Source organism: Stegostoma tigrinum, chromosome 9 (genome assembly GCF_030684315.1).
Source record: "Stegostoma tigrinum isolate sSteTig4 chromosome 9, sSteTig4.hap1, whole genome shotgun sequence".
NCBI lineage: Eukaryota > Metazoa > Chordata > Chondrichthyes > Orectolobiformes > Stegostomatidae > Stegostoma > Stegostoma tigrinum.
Window position 1 is genome coordinate 63,141,292 of NC_081362.1, and position 18,518 is coordinate 63,159,809.

Here is an 18,518-nt window from a genome sequence, read left to right on the forward strand (position 1 = left end):
AATTCAGCTACTCTGGTAGATGACCAAATAATTTGAAAAAGACGGTCAGTGATATGACACCTCCCCCACTGTCTGAATTCTGTTCTGTTATCTGGCTGCTTGTCAATTGCCATGCCATGTCTAAATGCCAATACATGAAGTTCCAAGCACTGATAATTCACGTCGAACTTGTGTAGTTCTGTATTAAATAAAGTATCGCCCTTTCACACAGTAAGCACGAAATACATAACTTGCCAGGATTGATAGATTTTACAAGATCATTTTCTAGATGGGAATGTGGTTTGGAGACTCAGTCATATATTTTAAGCAGAGACAAAACAAATGCTGTGTTCATCCAACTCTACACATTGTATATCTCAGATTCTCCAGCATCTGCAGTTCTTACTATCTCTATAGATGCAAGAATCCAAGGTATACAAACAGGAGGCTGGAAGAACCTGGCAGGCCAAGCAGCATCTCATGGAAGGGAGCAGTCAACATTTCAGATCTTACCCTTCCTCAAACCTATCTGGGAAGGTAGCTCCTGTCCACTAAGTCTTCATGCTGTAAATTTCACGTTGAAAAATTTTGACATGTTGTACAGTTTCTGTATATTTTATTTGTGAAGAAATCTGAATAATGATTTTAGCCTATCCAGGCTGCTTTGATGTTGTTAAGTATTTCACCTTTCTAAGCTAGGAGAGAATATAGTGGACACTTCATGTCAGTGATTTTTTTGAAATTTTTATTTGTTCATCACAATAGTAGAGTAGCACTTTGAGCTGCACATAATTTCTCATGTAACTGGCACACAATTAAAGGGCCTTTCTCGGTACTGTAGAGCTCAATGTCTCAGACACAGCATGTATGAAATTCATAGGAGAGTCAATCTGCACTAAAATTTGCTTTCTTCATTAAACTCTGGACAAAGTGATTGAAATTAAATCCACATCGTATCTGGCAGACCCTATTAGGGTCTACTCAAGAGGTTGTATCGTGCGATTTTTGGCTAAGCAAGACTTGTGTTGAAGTATTTGGAAGCTTTCTCACCATCAGGCCTAGCAAAATTGCTCACTATATCTTACCAAACTTATCCTATTAACTCCCTCCTAGGGCCATATGATATCGCTTTTGTCTGATGCTAGCCCTATCTTATCACACACCATTCTCAGTGCAACTTGCCACCCAGCATCTATCAGCCACAACATTCCTTGCACCCACCCCATCTTTGAAAAGCTGTGTACCCAGTCAAGCTTTGACAATCTGCCCCTCACCAGCTATGTAATGGCATAGCAGCACAAAGCCAGGTTGTTCACAGTACATAGGCAGCATGGCTGACACACTCTTGCATGTAAAACTAATTCTTTCACCCTCATGTGTGTTAAATCACCACACCACTGTGTTCCTATCCTTAGCTGCATTCTGTTTAGACACACTCTCAAAGTCACAGCCACTCTGTTCCCAATGCCCAAAGGACACCTACAGCCTGTATTCATCTAGTAGGGGAACATCACATCCAGGCAAGCAGTCAGAAACCACAAGCATGAGCTTTTACTTCCAGCCAACAAAAGCAAACACAAAGAAACGGACTAAAGGCTGCAATCGTCCTCCACGCTGCTAACTATATGATGGCATGATGATCAACCGTATTTAACAGTCCATGATGGTCTTCTGCACCCATCTCACATCTACTAGAACCTACGGTCAATCAGATCCTCTGGTTTGTCACACCCAATATAGCTGAGCCTTGTCATGTACAAGGTAAGCTTCCTCCTCCCCAGTGTCTTTGCCTTTCTCTTTTGAATACAGCTCCTGTTTCCCTGGTTCCTCAGTACTTAGCACGTACCTTGTTGCCTGCTCCACCTGCACACTGCACGACACTCTAGGATCATGAAATACATGTATCTAGACCACAGTGGAGGGCTCTCTCAGATTAGTTCAAACCCTGGAACTAAATCTTCAGAAGCTCTAAACTGTGATGCCAGCTGATTGCCCACCATTTCACATCCACAAAGGTGTGTGTGCTGTGCTCTGACTCCATTCTCATCCTAGATCCACATCAACCATGGAGCCTCTCACTAAATTCAAAAACGTATTGTTACGCTGACATAACAGGTCATACAGAAATGTTCCTCTCCTCCCACAGCATCCTGGGAAGCTTTACAACTGATGGGGCGCTTTCAACCAGCATTCACTTCATTTCAACTCACACCACTAACCTCTGCATCACTGAGATGGTAATGTGAGATCTGCAAACACCAAAGGCATGGTGCATATACCTTTATCCAGCATATTCAATCTGCATTGAAAATGGGTAAAGAATGACTGCAAATGAAATGCAGCTGGAGTTTGAAAACACATGCTTCATGTATTTGCCTCTTCAATGTCATGGAGTTTTACAGATATAGATCCTGAACTTTTGTCCACCGAGCATTGTCTCAGCCACTTTCCAGTTACATTTCACTAAAGAACAGCAAGTGATGGCAGGGAACACGGTTCATTGTAGACACCGTCAGCACCAGGCTCCATTTGATCTGTAGGTATCCCCCAGAACCTCCATGTCCCCTTTTATCTCACTCTATCCTGATGGTTCAGACATCCCATCACCCCAATCCATTGTGGAGACCCACCAGATTGAACTTCACCTCTAATTAATCCTCCATGTCTCCCCAACCCCGATATTACACCTTAATAACACTCTGTTCTACACACTACCTGTGGGGGCCACATCAATAAAGTTCTCCAATCCCAGCACAATCCTTGTGCCTACTGTTACTTTTCTCCCAACCTGAGCCTTGATTTACCCATCCCCTTTGATGGTGATCCACCTCCATTGCCTCTACAGGTTCCCCTTACTAACCGTTCAAAACGCAGGATGGTATTCACCCCAGACCATATTTGATGAGCAGACCCAAAACATAACTGATCAGACCCCTGTGTTTGCAGGTCCCTGACGGACAATACACATTTCCCATTTCTGATGGCTGGCACACACTGCAGCTATAAGATTTGCATCTCAATGTATCTTACAGAAAGGTGTTTTCCTTGATAATTTCCTTCTGACAAGCAGACTTTCTGTGTGTCTGTGCAAACAAGCCAAACAGGAATGGCATGGCTACTGTAACTGAGTATGTTCTAAGTGAATGAGTGCTAACAGAGCAAGTGAGCAGTGCTCCAATTGCTGCCTGGTTCAGTCAGTGAGCTGGGTTTATGTCCCTGCATGTAAAGTGTCTTTGCAGTAGCCATTCAATGCAATTGAGGGATGTACTTCATAAACATTCTGCAAGTGGAAGGGGCTGGCAAATGTTGTACATGCAATGTGTATGGCTAGTGCCCACGGATAGAACTCAGAGATGCAAATTGGAACAATGCAACTTGGAGGCTCCTTGCAGCCAGCAACAAGCTGAAGTCACCAGGTACCTGGTCTGACTTTTATGTTGAGAACTGTCAAGGTTCAGGTGCTTAGTAAAGTATCAGTATGAATGTTAATGAAGCGAGTTGAGGCATTTAACAAGCTTTAAACACCTTTAATAGGCAACTCACTGCTGCCTGGTAAGAAACTTGCCTCGCTGCTCAACAATTTCACATTAGATACGGCAAGTTGCTGCTAACATTGAGATAGGCATTGCTAGATGTCTTATGCAATTCTGTCACAAATTTCAGCATAGCCCACATTGTTCAGACCCCTATAAGATTCCACCCAGCGTCAGAGGTTCTGCTGAATTGTTTTCACCCAGAATGTTCTTTTTGGATTTATAAAAAATTTGTTTAGGTCAGGAATAAATGCAAGTACCTCGTCTTTTGTTCATGTGTATTTGTTACCAAGAAACAATTGTGCCCTTTCTTAACCCAAAAACTCGGCCAAGAGCAAACCTGATTGATTGTCTTAAATAATTTTCCATCCTTTCTTATTATCTACCGATTTAGTATTCCATTTTTTTCCAAGAAAAATTTGTTTCAAACTACTCAGCCTGTGTAAGACGTTCTACTGTTTAATAAATATTTTACATGTAAATCACATTTTACTGTAAAACACTAATATGTACCAATTTATCATACCACGTGGAAAAGGACCCCATATATTTTGTTTGATTGTTAGAAAAAGCATGTACAATTTGCATTGGAAACAGATGCTGCCCACTGTCACATTAAAAAAGCTAATGCCTTAAGGTGAACAACACGATCATTCTGAATGCAAGTGTTTTAAGGAGAGCATTTTCCATTCATCCTATGAACTAGGTACTGCTCCCAAAGTTTTATTATCCAGTTACAACTGAAGGTGTCTACAATCAAGACATCATGCTACTGTCGTCGTTGATGACAATGTCATTAAAATGGATTGGGATTTTCAGCAAATAGCAGGAAACTAGCTTTAAAAAAATGTTAATTTCTGAGTTCACAAAGAAATGTAGTTAAAACAAAGTCAGCCAACAATTCACAGACTTTACAAAACAAAATTCATTCTCTGCAAGTCTATCTGTTGCTATGGAAATACTCGAGCAGTTTGCTACTGGGAACGATCACTCCATTGTTGGACTACAGAAGAATATTATCCACAGAACAGATTTAAATTATACACATCATCTATTGAAATGTGAATTTTAAAAGAAAGTCAAAAATGTTTGTTTTGAATGGTTTGGATCTTACATTCTGTGGCAAGCTAAAATATAAGAAAATAGTATAAAACTTCATACAGCTTACCCCAATAGATGACTTGTATTGTTCTGCAAACTTTTTAACACTGTCATAACAAATTTAAGGCACCTTAAATCACATGTTCTTAATTTTAGTATAGACAACAGCCTATCACATAAAATCTCAACGCGATGTCATAAACAATAAACCATGTAAGTTTATTTTCTTCTGTGATTACTTTTCTCTTCAGAATCTTGTCTCAATGATAGCATAAAGTGCTTCAGCATGATGATAAAGATTGAACTGCAGCTTCTGTAATGGGCATTTATGCTAGTATGTGTCAGTGACCCGGCATGTACTTTTTGCTATACTTGTTAAATTGTTGGGTCCTGCCATCATAAAACATGATGATTCCAATTTTGCTTCCTTTAGATAGCGAAGTTTGTGATCACCTACATGTTGCTTTAATACGTCAGTCTCTAACGGAGATTCGGCTGGAACCATACCATCGTTTTTGAAGCCAGTTGCATTACAATCAATCACCTTATCACTGCACACAAGGGGAATGGCCCTATCGCTGGAAGTATGTTTCATTGTGCTACTTTCCTTTTGCTGTTCATCTTCCGCATTGCTTTCATTATCATACAACTTTCCAATGTTCTCATATACATCAGATGCTGCACTGATTGCCACCTCAACCCTGGGATGTGCATTATGGGCTCCATAAGCTTCAGAACAGTCCATACTCTGACGAGAACAGCTAGGCAAGGAAGAGGGAGCCCCATCTCCATTATAAACAGAGAAAGGTATCACTGAATATTGGTTACCACAGTCTTGGTAAAAGCAGCAATTATGCAGGCTGCTGTCATATTCTTTGGCAATCCGCAGTCGCTTCCTATAGGTTGATTCCTGTGATCCGAACCAATCATGAGTTGGTGTTTCCCCAAATGAGCAGGCAGATAAATACCAGTCATTCTGCATTTCACCTCGAATCCGTTTCAGCAAATTGTTGATCAGCACGGAACGTCGCAGAAATACTTCCGGATCTTCAATAAACCTTAACTTTTCCAGTGATAAACGAAGTATGTGGGTGCGATCCTCAGGAACAGCAAAGTTCCGTGCCTAAACGAAGAAAGAAATTAGGCAACAAATATTGCACACAAGTATTCTTTCTAATACAGCAACACCGAATCAGCTGGGTTTACTCTAATTTCTAATGTTTAATTTTATTAGACGAGTTTAAGTCAGTGCTGTCAGATAATTCAATTATAATTGGGATCAGACATGAGTTCAGCAACAATCAATTAAGGATATCTAAACAAATTACAATACAACATTTTTGCGCAACAGTGGGTGGATAGGAAGATTGTAAAATATAATTAAAAGTTACATTTGCTTTTGTTTCTGAGAATAGGCTTTCAGCATAAGATAGGCTGTTAGGCCCGAAATCACCACCACCCCATAAAAAAAACAATGTTTTCTTGGCAGCCAGTGTTCCCACCTCAAATACTGCTTCCATTTGAGAGGCCCCAAATAAATGCTTCCCTTGATCATGTTTTAGAACATTAGAAAGAAGCATAATAGAAATTACGCATATAAACTCTTCTTTGTCTCGATCTTTCACAAATGGTCTGTTCTCACATCATTGGCTCCCCAAAGAAATAGAGAGCTAAGGGGAGTGGTGAAGACAATTACTAAATTAAATTGATTAAATATGGACTCAAATATCTCCTGTTTCTTTGTGATAATTCCAAGAATGTTAAAATGTTTCGATGTCCATAATTTTTTCACTTATATTGGCATATTAATTGGAGGAACGAAAGCACATACGAAATTTCATTTTGATATCTACATAATGAAAACAAACACAAGCATTCTGGCTATTGCAAATGCAGGTAACAGTGTGATTTTTCAGCACAGCTGCAATATGTGCCCTGACTCTAATCTCAATGGGCACAGTTGGAAGGAAATAATGGAAAATTGAAGGTAGATCTAACCTAATACCAAGTCAGAAGTTAAATTAAAAGGCAATTCAAACAAATTTGTGTAACCTACTCTTTGGCAGCAGGTGTGAGCAGGTGGATGAAGATCTTCATCTTCCACATATTTCCGTTTGAAGTATGCTATCTTGGACGTTGTTAGAAAATTTGAGATTCCTTTGCAAGGTGATTCTATAGAAACAAATCAAATAGAGCAATTACATATGTTTGAAAACTTCCTCATTTACTAAAAATTTCAATTTCTTCCCATGCAAAACGACTTGGAATTAATACTGTTAATCCCATATTTCCTTGGATTCATTCCAAGATAGCTGATTAAATTCAGATATCTATAGGATATTCTTTCACTTGCATGTTCTAATAGTATATCAGTTAGGGAGAAAGATTATATGCAAACTTTCAGTAACGATACGTTCACAGAGCTAAAAACAAACCTAATTATTTCTGGTATTTTAAAAGCTAAATAGCAGAGTGACATTTCAGTACAGATGTAATTATTAGGCATTCCACTTGCTAATAATAGCAGTCTTTTTAATTTTAATATTTTGTTTTAACATTATTCCAAACGATATGTGGATTACCTTCTTCTGCTGAATTACTTTTGTTTCCTGGACTGAGACAGAACAAAAGACTGGCACTTAATTACAAAGTTCTTTGATAATTATGTCTATTGTTAGTGAGAGCAATTAAGACTATTTACTAATGCCTATGGGGTGAATCCAATACTGTTTAACGCTGATTTTTAAAAAAATCAACAATGCATCATATGATGAGATGCTTACTAATAGTGACACAGACTTAACCAGAGATCCTTATTTTCATCATTAGTATTAAACAATGCATTAGTGACAGAATTTTCTGGTCATTCTTATCCAAGCAAAGGATTTAAAGGAGGCACAATTTCCTTTAGCCCACTGAAATTGTTAAGTGAGGCATAGAAATATTATTTGTTGATATTTTACTCCTGTCTTTCTGTATGTTAGGATGTATTTCATTTAGGTTAAAGATGCAGAGTAAAAACATGAAGTTATATAGCTTTTCTCATAACTTCAGGACATTCCAAAACACACGCATAACCAATTAAACACTTCTGAACTGTCGTCATTGTTATGATTGGGATAGGAATCCGACTCTCAATTTCCACACAGCAAGCTCCCACAAACAGCAGTAAAATGAAAACCAAGATCATTTGTTCTAGGTATTGCTTAGGGTATATGTGTCAGCCAGGACACAACTAGAACATCCCTGCTCTTCTTCACATAATGCCAGAGGGTCTACTACAATCATCTGAAAGGGTGATGGCTCCTTAGATTAACATCTCACACAAATGAAAGAGAAATAAACATATTGTATAAAATGCAAAAGGATAACAAACGGACACAGATTCAAACTAGTAAAATGCAAATGTAGGACAGATAGCAGGAAATTCTTCTTTACACATAAACTGAATGATGGAATATGTGCAAGGACTGAACAGTTAATGATTGGTTCTTTTCTCTCTGGTGTGTTTGAACAATATTAATTTTAATAACCTGTACCCTAATAACATAAAAGTCTCCTTGGCACAGAATTTTGCCTGGCAAGATCACAGATCAGAAAATTAAGCTTCACAGACAAATAACATGATTCATAGTGGTCCCAGGTTTACAGCTATGAAAAGAATTGCCTAAAAAATTGAGAGCTTCATGTTTTGTACTTGATGTTTATTTTTCTCTGATGTGAGCACTCCCAGTAAAGGTTCTAATCTTGGAGCAAAATCTTTAAATTTCAGGCCGTGTTTATTTGCATTGGGGAATTGGATATTCTAAATACAAAAATGGGGAATGGCATATCCAGATCACTATACGTTTTACTTCAATGCACAACTTTTGTTCGTCATTACGGACAATTCTGTACCCTATTTTTCTTCTGGTTTCTTGTTTCTTTTCTGAAGTTGTTGACTTGTATTGGACCTTTACCATATAAACTAGTCATGCTTCAGGTAAACTCATGACATCCCCATTGTCCACAGCTAAATCTACTCTGGACACTGAAACATTCTTGAAACGAGGCAGCAATTGCTGAGACTTGTTCTGATGTCAAAATAACAGACAGCACTAGAATGCTACTTGGCAGTTCAGCTTACTATCTCAAGAACACATGGCTAATTATTGCGTCCTGTTAAATGCATAACTCTGCAGTTTATATTTGATTTCTCACTGTTCCATATCTATTTGCTCCTCAATATGTCCCAATGTACTAAACTGTACTACTTAGCAAAAATTTGAATATTTTATATCTCTGCTAAGCTATATTTTCACTCCATGGTAAATCAATTTCTGCACTTAAACAATGGAATGCATTGTGCCTTGTATGCATGGAAATTTTAATTTTATTTTATTCCTTTGAGTTATTAACAGTATTACTGCTGACCAAACCAGTAAAGGTCACAAAAAACAATAGGATACCTCTTATTAAACTATAAAATTCCAACTGAGGCATTCAGCACATTTTGCAAACTATGGGAGAAAAGATGAAGCATCTTATGCTAGTCACGAAAGCAAAAATTCTGGAAATGTACAGCACCTCAGATAAAGCTGATGGGTAAAATAAGTTAACATTCAGGTGAAGTATTACATCAAAACTGGATAAACCTGAAAAATTAGTCTATAGAATATTTTCATAAATATTTGCATTCCTTAAAGTTTTATTATTGCAAACAGTATTTATGATTGCTCATTTCATCATAATTTTTAAAAATTCTGGATAGAGAATCTGCTTCCTTAGCTTCACTGAGAGTATGCAGGTTAGTGAGTTTGTCTGCAGTGAATTATCTTATCCGTTTGGTGTCAATGAAATTTGAAGTTGCTAAATGATGGAGAATCTGATGGAATAATGGATCTGTGATATCATTCAGAATGTTATTCGTCACGATATATTGCAAACTGATGTGATCTCAGAGTCATAGAGTTTTTACAGAACAGAAAGGGGCCCTTCAGCCCATTGTGTCTGCACTTGACATCACACATAAATTATTCTTTTCCAGCACTTGGCCTGTCGTCTTCTGTGCTATGGCATTTCAAGTGCTAATCTAAATACTTCTTAAATGTCGTGCCAGCTCCTCTACCAATCTTTTAGGCAGTGAGTTCTAGATATGCAACACCACGCACACCTTCTGTGAACACTGGTTGCTGATCCCTTGATGAAGGGGAAAAGTCACCCTATCTATGCTCCTTATAACAGTGCAATCAAATCCCCCTTCAGCCTTCTCTGCTCCAAGGGAAACAACTCCAGCCTTTCTAGCTTTTCTGCACAGCTGAATTGCTCCAGTCCAAACTATAATATTTTATATACAGCTCCATCATCACCTCCTTGCTCTTATATTCAATGCCTTGTCTAAGAAAGGCAACTATCCCATCTGCTTTCTTAACCACCCAATCTTATTGTCATTTGTCCACATGGATCTGTGCATATGTACACCAAGGGCTCTTTTATCCTTTGTACTTCATAGGGTCCTACCATTCAACATGTACTCCTTGCCTTGATTAGTCCTCCAAAAGTGCATCAATTCACACTTTTCAGGATTAAATTCTATTTGTCACTGTTCACATTTTCTCACTAGTGTGTAGCTGACACTATAGCATGCAATCAAGTATATCATGCAAATCTTTAATTCCATCCTGACCATCATATATTTCACAGTGTACTCTGTATACACTATATTTCTTGTTGGAGGGCTGGCGATAAGTATACGCAGGGAGTGAAATGAAACATGGGTATGTAATGTCCACAATCAGGTATAACAATAAAAATCCTCCACCCCAATCAGGAAACACAATCAGCTGCGAGAACACATGTTACAAGCTTAGAATTTTCATTTAATGCAAAATATATACCTGTATTTTTAGCAATATCCCACTAATTTTAGTTTGCTATGGCTTAGCAATTATGAATTTTGAAATTTATAATGGATTTTCATAGGAATGAAACAGTGCATAAAACTGACCTGCATTGGTTAGGCTTTCAAGTCCTGAACTTTCCCAATTTCCCCATCATAACAATGGTAGGAGATGAACAGAACCTCAACATGCAAGAGTAGGTGTTTTAAGCCATATATACCTCTTCTCCAGGGATTTTGACAATCTCAGTCTGGAGCACTCTGTAGAAATTTCAAATGTCAATCTATTACACTGTCACAAAACTCTAACTGTAAATTTAAGTGGATTTCCATTGGCTCCCGGAACATGGTATTATGAATTATATTTTTCATTCATTTTCAGACATTTGAGAACACCTGAAATGCACAATAATAAATACCTTGGCCTAATTACAAGAAATAAGTTATTTTAGCCTGGAAGTTGTTAGTTCTATTCATGAGTGAACTGCAGGTTACTAAATGTTTGGATGAAAATTTGCTCCTTCTGCTTTACCCACAATATTATCACGTTTTAGTTTACTTTAATGTCTCCCAGAAAGTAATCAGTCAAGAAGAGGGTATCACTAAATTTCACAAATCAGCTGTAAGTTGTAATTAAAAGTTAGATTTCCCAACAGCTTGCCTTCTGTCAGGGAAAAATGAAGGAAGTTAGCAGTTAGAGGCACAGCAGTTCACTAAAGCATTTTCCACTGCACTTGAAGCTTGGAACACAAATGAGTCAACACAGTCCCAATGTAAGTGACTCACATGCACAGCATTCAAAGTTTATAATTCAGGGAAGTCAAGGCCAAGGAGAAAGCACTGAAATCTAACAAACTGCCAATAAATTTTCTGAAGAAGGGTCTCGACCCGAAACCTCAAACGTTCCTGCTGTTCTGATGCTGCTTGGCCTGCTGTGTTCATCCAGCTTCACAGTGTGTTATCTCAGATGCTCCAGCATCGGCAGTTCTTACTATCTCTGTGCCAATAAATGTCCTCTTCCAGCAAAGATTCAATATGAGAGAAGATAGACTAGGTGTCACACAGATAAAAGAAACTGCATGCACCAAGAAGCAGCACCTTGTTCAGTCAGCCTGTCAACAATCATCTTATATGCAACTGAGAAAATCAATGACTTGCAGTTAATGTGAACATTGTGCTGAAAATGTACATAATTTCTTATGGCACATGACGTAAGTAAATAAAATTTGAAGAACCATGTTTTGAAAAGGTCTATTTTTCATGGATATTGTTAACCTCTTTAAAAAGACATTGTAGCTGTGAAATAGTTGTGAGTCAGTCAGTTTTTTCTGTCTACATTGCTAATAATGCTACAAAATTCACATAGGTGTTTTCACACTTTATGTGTAATGGTTTTGCCATCTTGGTTTTCAATGTGTGAACCAAGGCCTCATTATAAAGCATGAAGCTTTGTTTCAAGGTACAGCAGCCATTTTTGATAATTATGCATGAGCATGCAGGTGCAGCAGGCAGTAAAGCAGGCAAACGGTATGTTGGCCTTCATTGCAAAAGTTTTCGAGTACAGGAGCAGGGATGTGTTTTTGCAGTTATACAGGGCCTTGGTGAGGCCACACCTAGAATATTACATGCAGTTTTGGTCTCCTTTTCTGAGGAAGGATGCTTTTACTCTCGAGGGAGTGCAGTGAAGGTTTACCAGGCTGACTCTGGGGATGGCAGATCTGACACAGGAGAGATTGACTAGGTTGGGATTGTTTTTGCTGGAGTTCAGCGGAAGAATGGGGATCTCACAGAGACTTATAAAGTTCTAACAGGACAGGACAGGGTAGATGCAGTGTAGACATTCCCTATGGTGGGTGTATCCAGAACCAGGGGTCACAGTATGAGGATCTGGGGTAGACCATTTAGGACAGAGATGAGGAGACATTTCATAGAACAGTTCATAGAATCTCTACAATGTGGAAACAGGCCCTTCAGCCCAACACAGTCACATCAACCCTCGAAGCATCCCACCCAGGCCCATCACCTTATAACCCACCTAATCTACACATCCCTGAGAACTATGGGATAATTTAGCTTGGGCAATCCACCTGCACATCTTTGGGCTGTGGGAGGAAACCGAGAGCACCAAGCAGAAACCTGCACAGACACAGGGAGAATGTGTAAACTCCACATAGACAGCTGCCTAATGGTGGAATCAGACCCAGGTCCCTGATGCTGTGAGGCAGCAGTGCTAACCACTGAACCACCACGCCATCTTACCAATGTATAGAATTGGTGATGTTATATAGACCTGACCATGGAGTACCACTTGCTGAGGCACATCTTTCAAGTTGCATTGTAGTAATCTATTCTTCACCCAAAGAGTGTTGAGCCTTTGGAATTCATTACCACAGGAAGCAACTGTTGACAAAACATTGAATACATTCAAGAAGTGGCTAGATATAGCACTTGGGGAAAATGGGATCAAAGGTTATGGGATGAAAGCAGGATCAGGCCATTGAGTTGGATAATCAGTAATGATCTTGAAGAATGACAGAGCAGACTCAAAGGGCTGAATGGTCTCCCTCTGCTTCTATCTTCTATGTTTCTATTTGTGCTCTGCTTCCAAATGTGGGTAGGTGCATGTGTGTTGTAAGCCATAGGTGTATGATGTACTCTTAATTTGTTGATGCCAACCTTCATCTGGTCTCAAATATGGGTAGGACAATGGTAGTGCTGAAACAAAAGGATCCTGAGCGTCTCAAGCATTTTCCTGAATGATACTGTGTTATTTATACAGTAAGATTTTTTTCACTGAAATGCAAAAATAGTCCCACTAGGGATATTATACAATGCACAGTATAGCGTGCAGGAGCTTAAATGGAAAAAGGCAGCAATCACTGATCCTCTACACACTAAAAAAGCCAAAGGCTTGGCAGAACAGTGTTGCCCTTTCACACTGTCATGTTTGCCACTGGACCACAGAAGCAAACTTACTGATTTATTGAATAAAGCAAACATGACGCTGGATGCATTTTAGGTTGCCAACGGGCCAACTTTGCAAGTTTTCCAGTACTATCTGGAAGTTGTTTGAGCGAAGTTCCTAAAAACTAAGAGCACAACTGAATTTGTTGGCCTCAAGTGCCATGGTGATCTTATATGTTTTTCCACAATGTACCTCTGGACCTAAAACTTTGCAGCCTATTATTACGGTTTTGGGAACCACAGTTTGATATAGGTTACGTGTTATATAACAGTGGTAGACCTTAACAGTTGACAACAATTGCTACTTGGTACCATTAGTAGCCTCTCCTTGTTCTTGCAGATTCTGCTGTGCCAAAATAAGTACTGGTGAAGCACTGAATGCAGCCACATCTGTAACCAGACAGCTGGAATGTGGGAACAGTACTGATCCAAATAACCCTTGCTTCCTGTAACTTTGCATCTGTTCCATGTGGATGTGTTGAATACTGCGTGCCAGTGATATTTTCCAACAGCAATGTGCTGTGACGGTTGTTTAGTTAGCAATCTGACCAGTTAACTATTCGATTGAACTAACTGAGTACAACAGTACTTCAATAGGATTTCTCCCTCCAGTGAATTCCACTAGGTCAGGAAAAAAGCAGCTAACCATAACAACACTATTGCCCTTTTTTTTCAGTTGGCACTGGTGCAAATGCTTTAAGCCACCAAAAATTTCCAATAAACCTAAGGTGAAACTAGTGATCTGAATACCATCACTATGTTAACAACCAGAAATTCCCGCTGAGGATTCTTTTTTACACATTTATCATGAATTTCATCTTTTATACATCATATATCTTTGTATTGAGATTGATCAGCAAAGTCAGTACAAACTTCCCATGCCCATTTTGTTTTTGGTGCATGGTGCTGTTTAAAATGAAATATTAATGACTGAGGCACTATATCTGCCATTTTATTCAGAAATAATTTGCAACAGATTCTTGTAGGGTTGTGTGCTCTAAGTATATACGATGGCATACACATATAATAGAAATATAACAGAAATTGGATAACTGTCCAGCTGCATTTTTTAAAATATACGCATATAGTTCTGTGAAGATTAATACATCAAAACTGAAAGCCTTTCAAATGTATAAGTCACCAATGTAAATAGGCAATCGTAAGATGCCAGAGAAAGCAAACTCTGTTTTCTCTTGTGAAAATCACATTTTATGTCCATTTCGGCCCTCTCACTCATCCTTGTTATAAACTGTGGCTGACTGGCGCAAATCCACACCTAGGAAGGTAAATAAACCCGCACCCACATAAACACAATCTTAGACCGAAAAAAAAACCTAGTCAGCTGTCTGGTAGCTGCTACTGACCGACCTGTGGGCTCTCCGTATTTAGTCTGGTCTGAGATCACTGTGGTTTTGCTGAAAGATTCTTCCCAGCTGGGCACGTATTCCGGGATATCTGAGGGTTCTTCAACAGGAAGATCGCATAATCTGCTCATCGAAATCACCAAGGTCATTTCTCAATCGAGGTACTGCAGAAACAAACAACCACAATCGGTTTGATTCATGGGGGGGGGGGGGGGCGGGATATACAGAGATCTCTGCATTTCATTTGCTGCAACATCTCAGGTCATTTTAGCTCCCTTCTCCCTTCCGAGAATCCCAAATTCATTTAAAGCTCCGATTCAATGAGACCTCGGCCGTCGATTCCCTGTAGCCTCTTCAGAACCTCCACCCACCCACTAACTTTAAACAGAAACCATCCGACGGCGTGGTTCAGATCCTTTGGAAATATCACAATTGCATTCCAGGATTTTCTTTTGCATCCAGCCGATCGTGGAATTCACAATTCGTCACCTTTTTCTGGACCTCGCACCCCCTCAAAAACACGTTAAAAAAAAAGAAAAGCGTGTTTCACGCCTTACCTGTCATACAGAGTCGACTTCGGCTGCACTTCATAAAACTTGTGAGAAATCGATGGACGTGGGGCGACAGCAAACCCCAGGCTTCTGGAGTCACAACACTGAGAATGGGACAGGAGAATTGGCTCAGAATTCGTTGTGTGTGTGTGCGCGCCGAGTCCCCGAGGAGCCAAGCACAACGTCAAAAGCATGCAGATGAAACACGCATTGGTATTTGAGGAGAAAGAACTGCCCTTAAAAATCGAAGACAAACAAAACACACCGAATCACCGTGTCCCTTTTTTCAAAGATATATTCGATAAAATGGTAAATAATCCGCTTTATTTCCCCCTCCCCCCGTGATACCGGATTTTTCTTATATTCCGCTGCCACTTCCACACAGACTTTATATAGAGAACATTATATCCTGCATTCCGCAAGGATGACTGGTGCCAAATATTACTTTGGAACCCGGTTCGTTCTGGCGCAGAATATTTGTGCAGGATGCGTTTGGAATTGCAAACCACAGTCACAAAGGTAAATCCATTTTACTGACTTTAGCTTGACGCGAAATAGAGAGGTTGGGGGGGGGGGATAACAACTTTTAAATTGGATCTTAAAGGAAAAGCTGGTGTATATTTCTCGAGCTCACACCGAGGCGCTCCTTCGCGTGGCTGGTGAATGATCAAAAATGGTCAACGAATTGTGAACAAACTTTATTTTCTGTCCTGCCGTTCTACTGCAAATCGACAAAAAGGAGAGTCACCTTCGCAAAAGCCGACGGGAGCAAAACCGGCGTTTAGTATTTCAACATCAACCAGATTCCTCTGTCCCTCTGTGTCCAAGGCTACTTCGAATGTGAAGGTATTATTAAAAATCCCAAAGACATACCTAAATGTGTCAGCAGTTCGGCTGGTAATAGTGGCCTGGGACGCGGGGAAGCTAACTGCAACATTTCTGAGTGTGTACAGTCATATCTCCAGGAATCCCACCTATAGTATCGACCTCCCCATAGAAGGAAAACTGCTGAGACGCCGACGAATGAATGCTCCCAGTATTTGTGCGAGGAATGGGGCGGGGCGGCTCCGAGGATTGGCTCCCCCAAAGAAGCCGAGCCATGCACCAAAACCTTTCATTGTCAAAACCACTGGAACGGGGTCCAAGAAAGCAAACTCTCGGATTCCTTTTAGAGAGCATTTTTTCATACCCGTCTGTGACCACGCGGCCAAACGTGGCAACATTTTTTTAAAACTTCCTTTCTGTTTTGTAAAGCATCCGATTTCCAATGTATTCCCCCCTCCACCACCACCTCTCGAAATGGATAAATTAGACAGGGATCTCACTCCGGTCACAGCCTCTGGGTGGGTGTAAACCCCCCCCCCCCCCACTTCGAGCCTCTCGGCTTTAACTTTCTCATTTCTCTCAGCCCTGCCCGATCCTCTATGTCTCGCATCAAAAAAAATCGCACTCGGTTACGACCGCACGGTTTGCATCCAGACATGGCCAAATGCGGCCAACAACAGACCTGTTCAGGAGGTCCCCGTGAGGCTGAACCCAAGTGCAAGGAGCCCGCCAAAAAGCAAAACCCTAACCCTAACCAAAAAGCAATCCCCTTTCCCTGCAGGGGCGAAAGGCGGCAGCGCAGAGGTTTTTGTGTCAGCACCGGGTTAAACACCTTGTTGCTTTGGGGGTGGGGGAAGTGTTGTTCCAGCCGGCTGGATCACACAGGATCCCGAGTGCAAACAATCCGCTGGCTCACATCTGGAAATGAAGCCAGGAGGCTGCTCATGTTTAATGCACGCCCGCCCGCCCGCTTCTACTCACGGACCTGGCGGCCCCGGGGGTTATTACGAAACATTGACGGTCGCCCGCTTTTCTTCAGGTTCTCGCTGCTTCGCATCCAAAAACGTCCTGTTCAATTAGCAAACCTGACACACCGCACCTCGCCCTCTCATGTTTTGTTTTTCTCTCTCTCCCACATGCTCCGACAAGCAGTCGGATGAGGGCGGCCAGTTTGTCTCTGAAGCGCCTTCAGGAGGTGTTTCTCCACCCCCTTCTCTCTGAAAAGGTAAGTTTTGACGGAAGGGTCACCCGACCTTGAAACATTCCCCGCTTTCGCTGTCGATAAATACAATCCGCCTTGCAGAGTATTTACAGTATTTTGTTCTTTATAAATGTCAGATTTGGAACCGAACTTCACCCAGAATACCCCCAATTCACACAACGGTTTCTGTTTTAAGAAGTCTTGCAGGAAAGCTGGTACATAATTGCGATCGTTGGTGTGAGTTTTGAGGAAGGGGCAATGCCACTGGATGCACCCCCTAACAGCACACGTGGCTGAGAACGCCGCTGGGGCAGATAGTGCTGGACTTCATGTTGGTGGGAGAAGAACGTCAGCTTCTAGCTGGCACACAGCACTATTGATGTCAGCACTGTAACCTGGGAGCTCAACACCTCTCAACTTTGTACAAGTCAATGGTCTTACTCCCCACTAGCCTTCTGTCTTCTTGGGCAGCCCCACGAGATAAGACCATAAGACATAGGAGCAGAAACTAGGCCAATTGGCCCATCAAGTCTTGTCCGTCATTCAATCATGGCTGTTAAGTGCCTCAATTCCATTCGCCTGCTTTCTCCCTGTAACCCTTGATCCCGTTGATAATCAAGAACCTAGTGAGTTTTGAGAAGATTTGTAGCTCAGGTTGCAGTTCTGGATGTGAGTTTGCTCGCTGAGCTGGAAGGTTCGTTTTCAGACATTTTGTCACCATTCTAGGTAACGTCATCAGTGAGCCTCCGATGAAGCCTTCGTCGGAGGCTCACTGATGATGTTACCTAGAATGGTGACAAAACGTCTGAAAACGAACCTTCCAGCTCAGCGAGCAAACTCACATCCAGAATCAAGAACCTATCTATCTCAGTCTTAAATGTACTCCATGACCTGGCCTCCACAGCCTTCTGTGGCAGTGAATTCTATAGATTAACCACTCTCTAGCTGAAGAAATTTCTCCTTATCTCCATCCTAAAGGTCTTCCCTTTACTCTTAAGCTGTGCCTTCTGGTCCTAGTCTCTCCTACAAATGAAAACATCTTCCCAACATCCACTCTGTCCAGACCATTCAGTATTCTGTCAGTTTCAGTTAGATCCCCCCTAAGATGGAAAATAATTTTCT

The 18,518-nt window shown here is 40.6% G+C and overlaps 1 protein-coding gene and 1 long non-coding RNA gene across 7 annotated transcripts in view; one reads left to right on the forward strand and one right to left on the reverse strand.

The window, feature by feature from the left end:
* Positions 1-733: 733 nt before the first annotated feature.
* sertad4 (SERTA domain containing 4) lies at positions 734-17,426 on the reverse strand. Of its 6 annotated transcripts, none has more exons than XM_048536234.2 (5): positions 17,181-17,426; positions 15,377-15,474; positions 14,824-14,983; positions 6,670-6,785; positions 734-5,736 (listed from the first exon to the last, which is right to left on the reverse strand). In XM_048536234.2, the coding sequence occupies exons 3-5, from the start codon at positions 14,966-14,968 to the stop codon at positions 4,945-4,947; spliced, it is 1,053 nt and encodes a 350-aa protein (XP_048392191.1). In that variant the 5' UTR covers positions 14,969-14,983; positions 15,377-15,474; positions 17,181-17,426; the 3' UTR covers positions 734-4,944. The 6 variants fall into 6 exon arrangements, with proteins under 6 accessions (XP_048392191.1, XP_048392189.1, XP_048392192.1 ...); XM_048536232.2 differs by having other exon boundaries at positions 15,377-15,606; XM_048536235.2 differs by lacking the exon at positions 17,181-17,426 and adding an exon at positions 17,028-17,170.
* LOC125454920 (uncharacterized) overlaps positions 15,111-18,518 on the forward strand; it is a 40,320-nt gene continuing 36,912 nt past the window's right edge. The window contains exon 1 of the long non-coding RNA XR_007248117.2: positions 15,111-17,420. This is a non-coding gene — a long non-coding RNA (uncharacterized LOC125454920). The remainder of the gene's footprint in view (positions 17,421-18,518) is intronic.

Coding starts and splice junctions, on each gene's coding strand:
- sertad4 (XM_048536234.2), bottom strand. CDS start 14,968: ATGACCTTGGTGATTTCGATGAGCAGATTATGCGATCTTCCTGTTGAA. Junction 6,786..14,823: donor TAAATACGGAGAGCCCACAG/GTCGGTCAGTAG, acceptor TTGTTTCTATAG/AATCACCTTGCAAAGGAATC. Junction 5,737..6,669: donor CTCACACCTGCTGCCAAAGA/GTAGGTTACACA, acceptor TTCTTCGTTTAG/GCACGGAACTTTGCTGTTCC.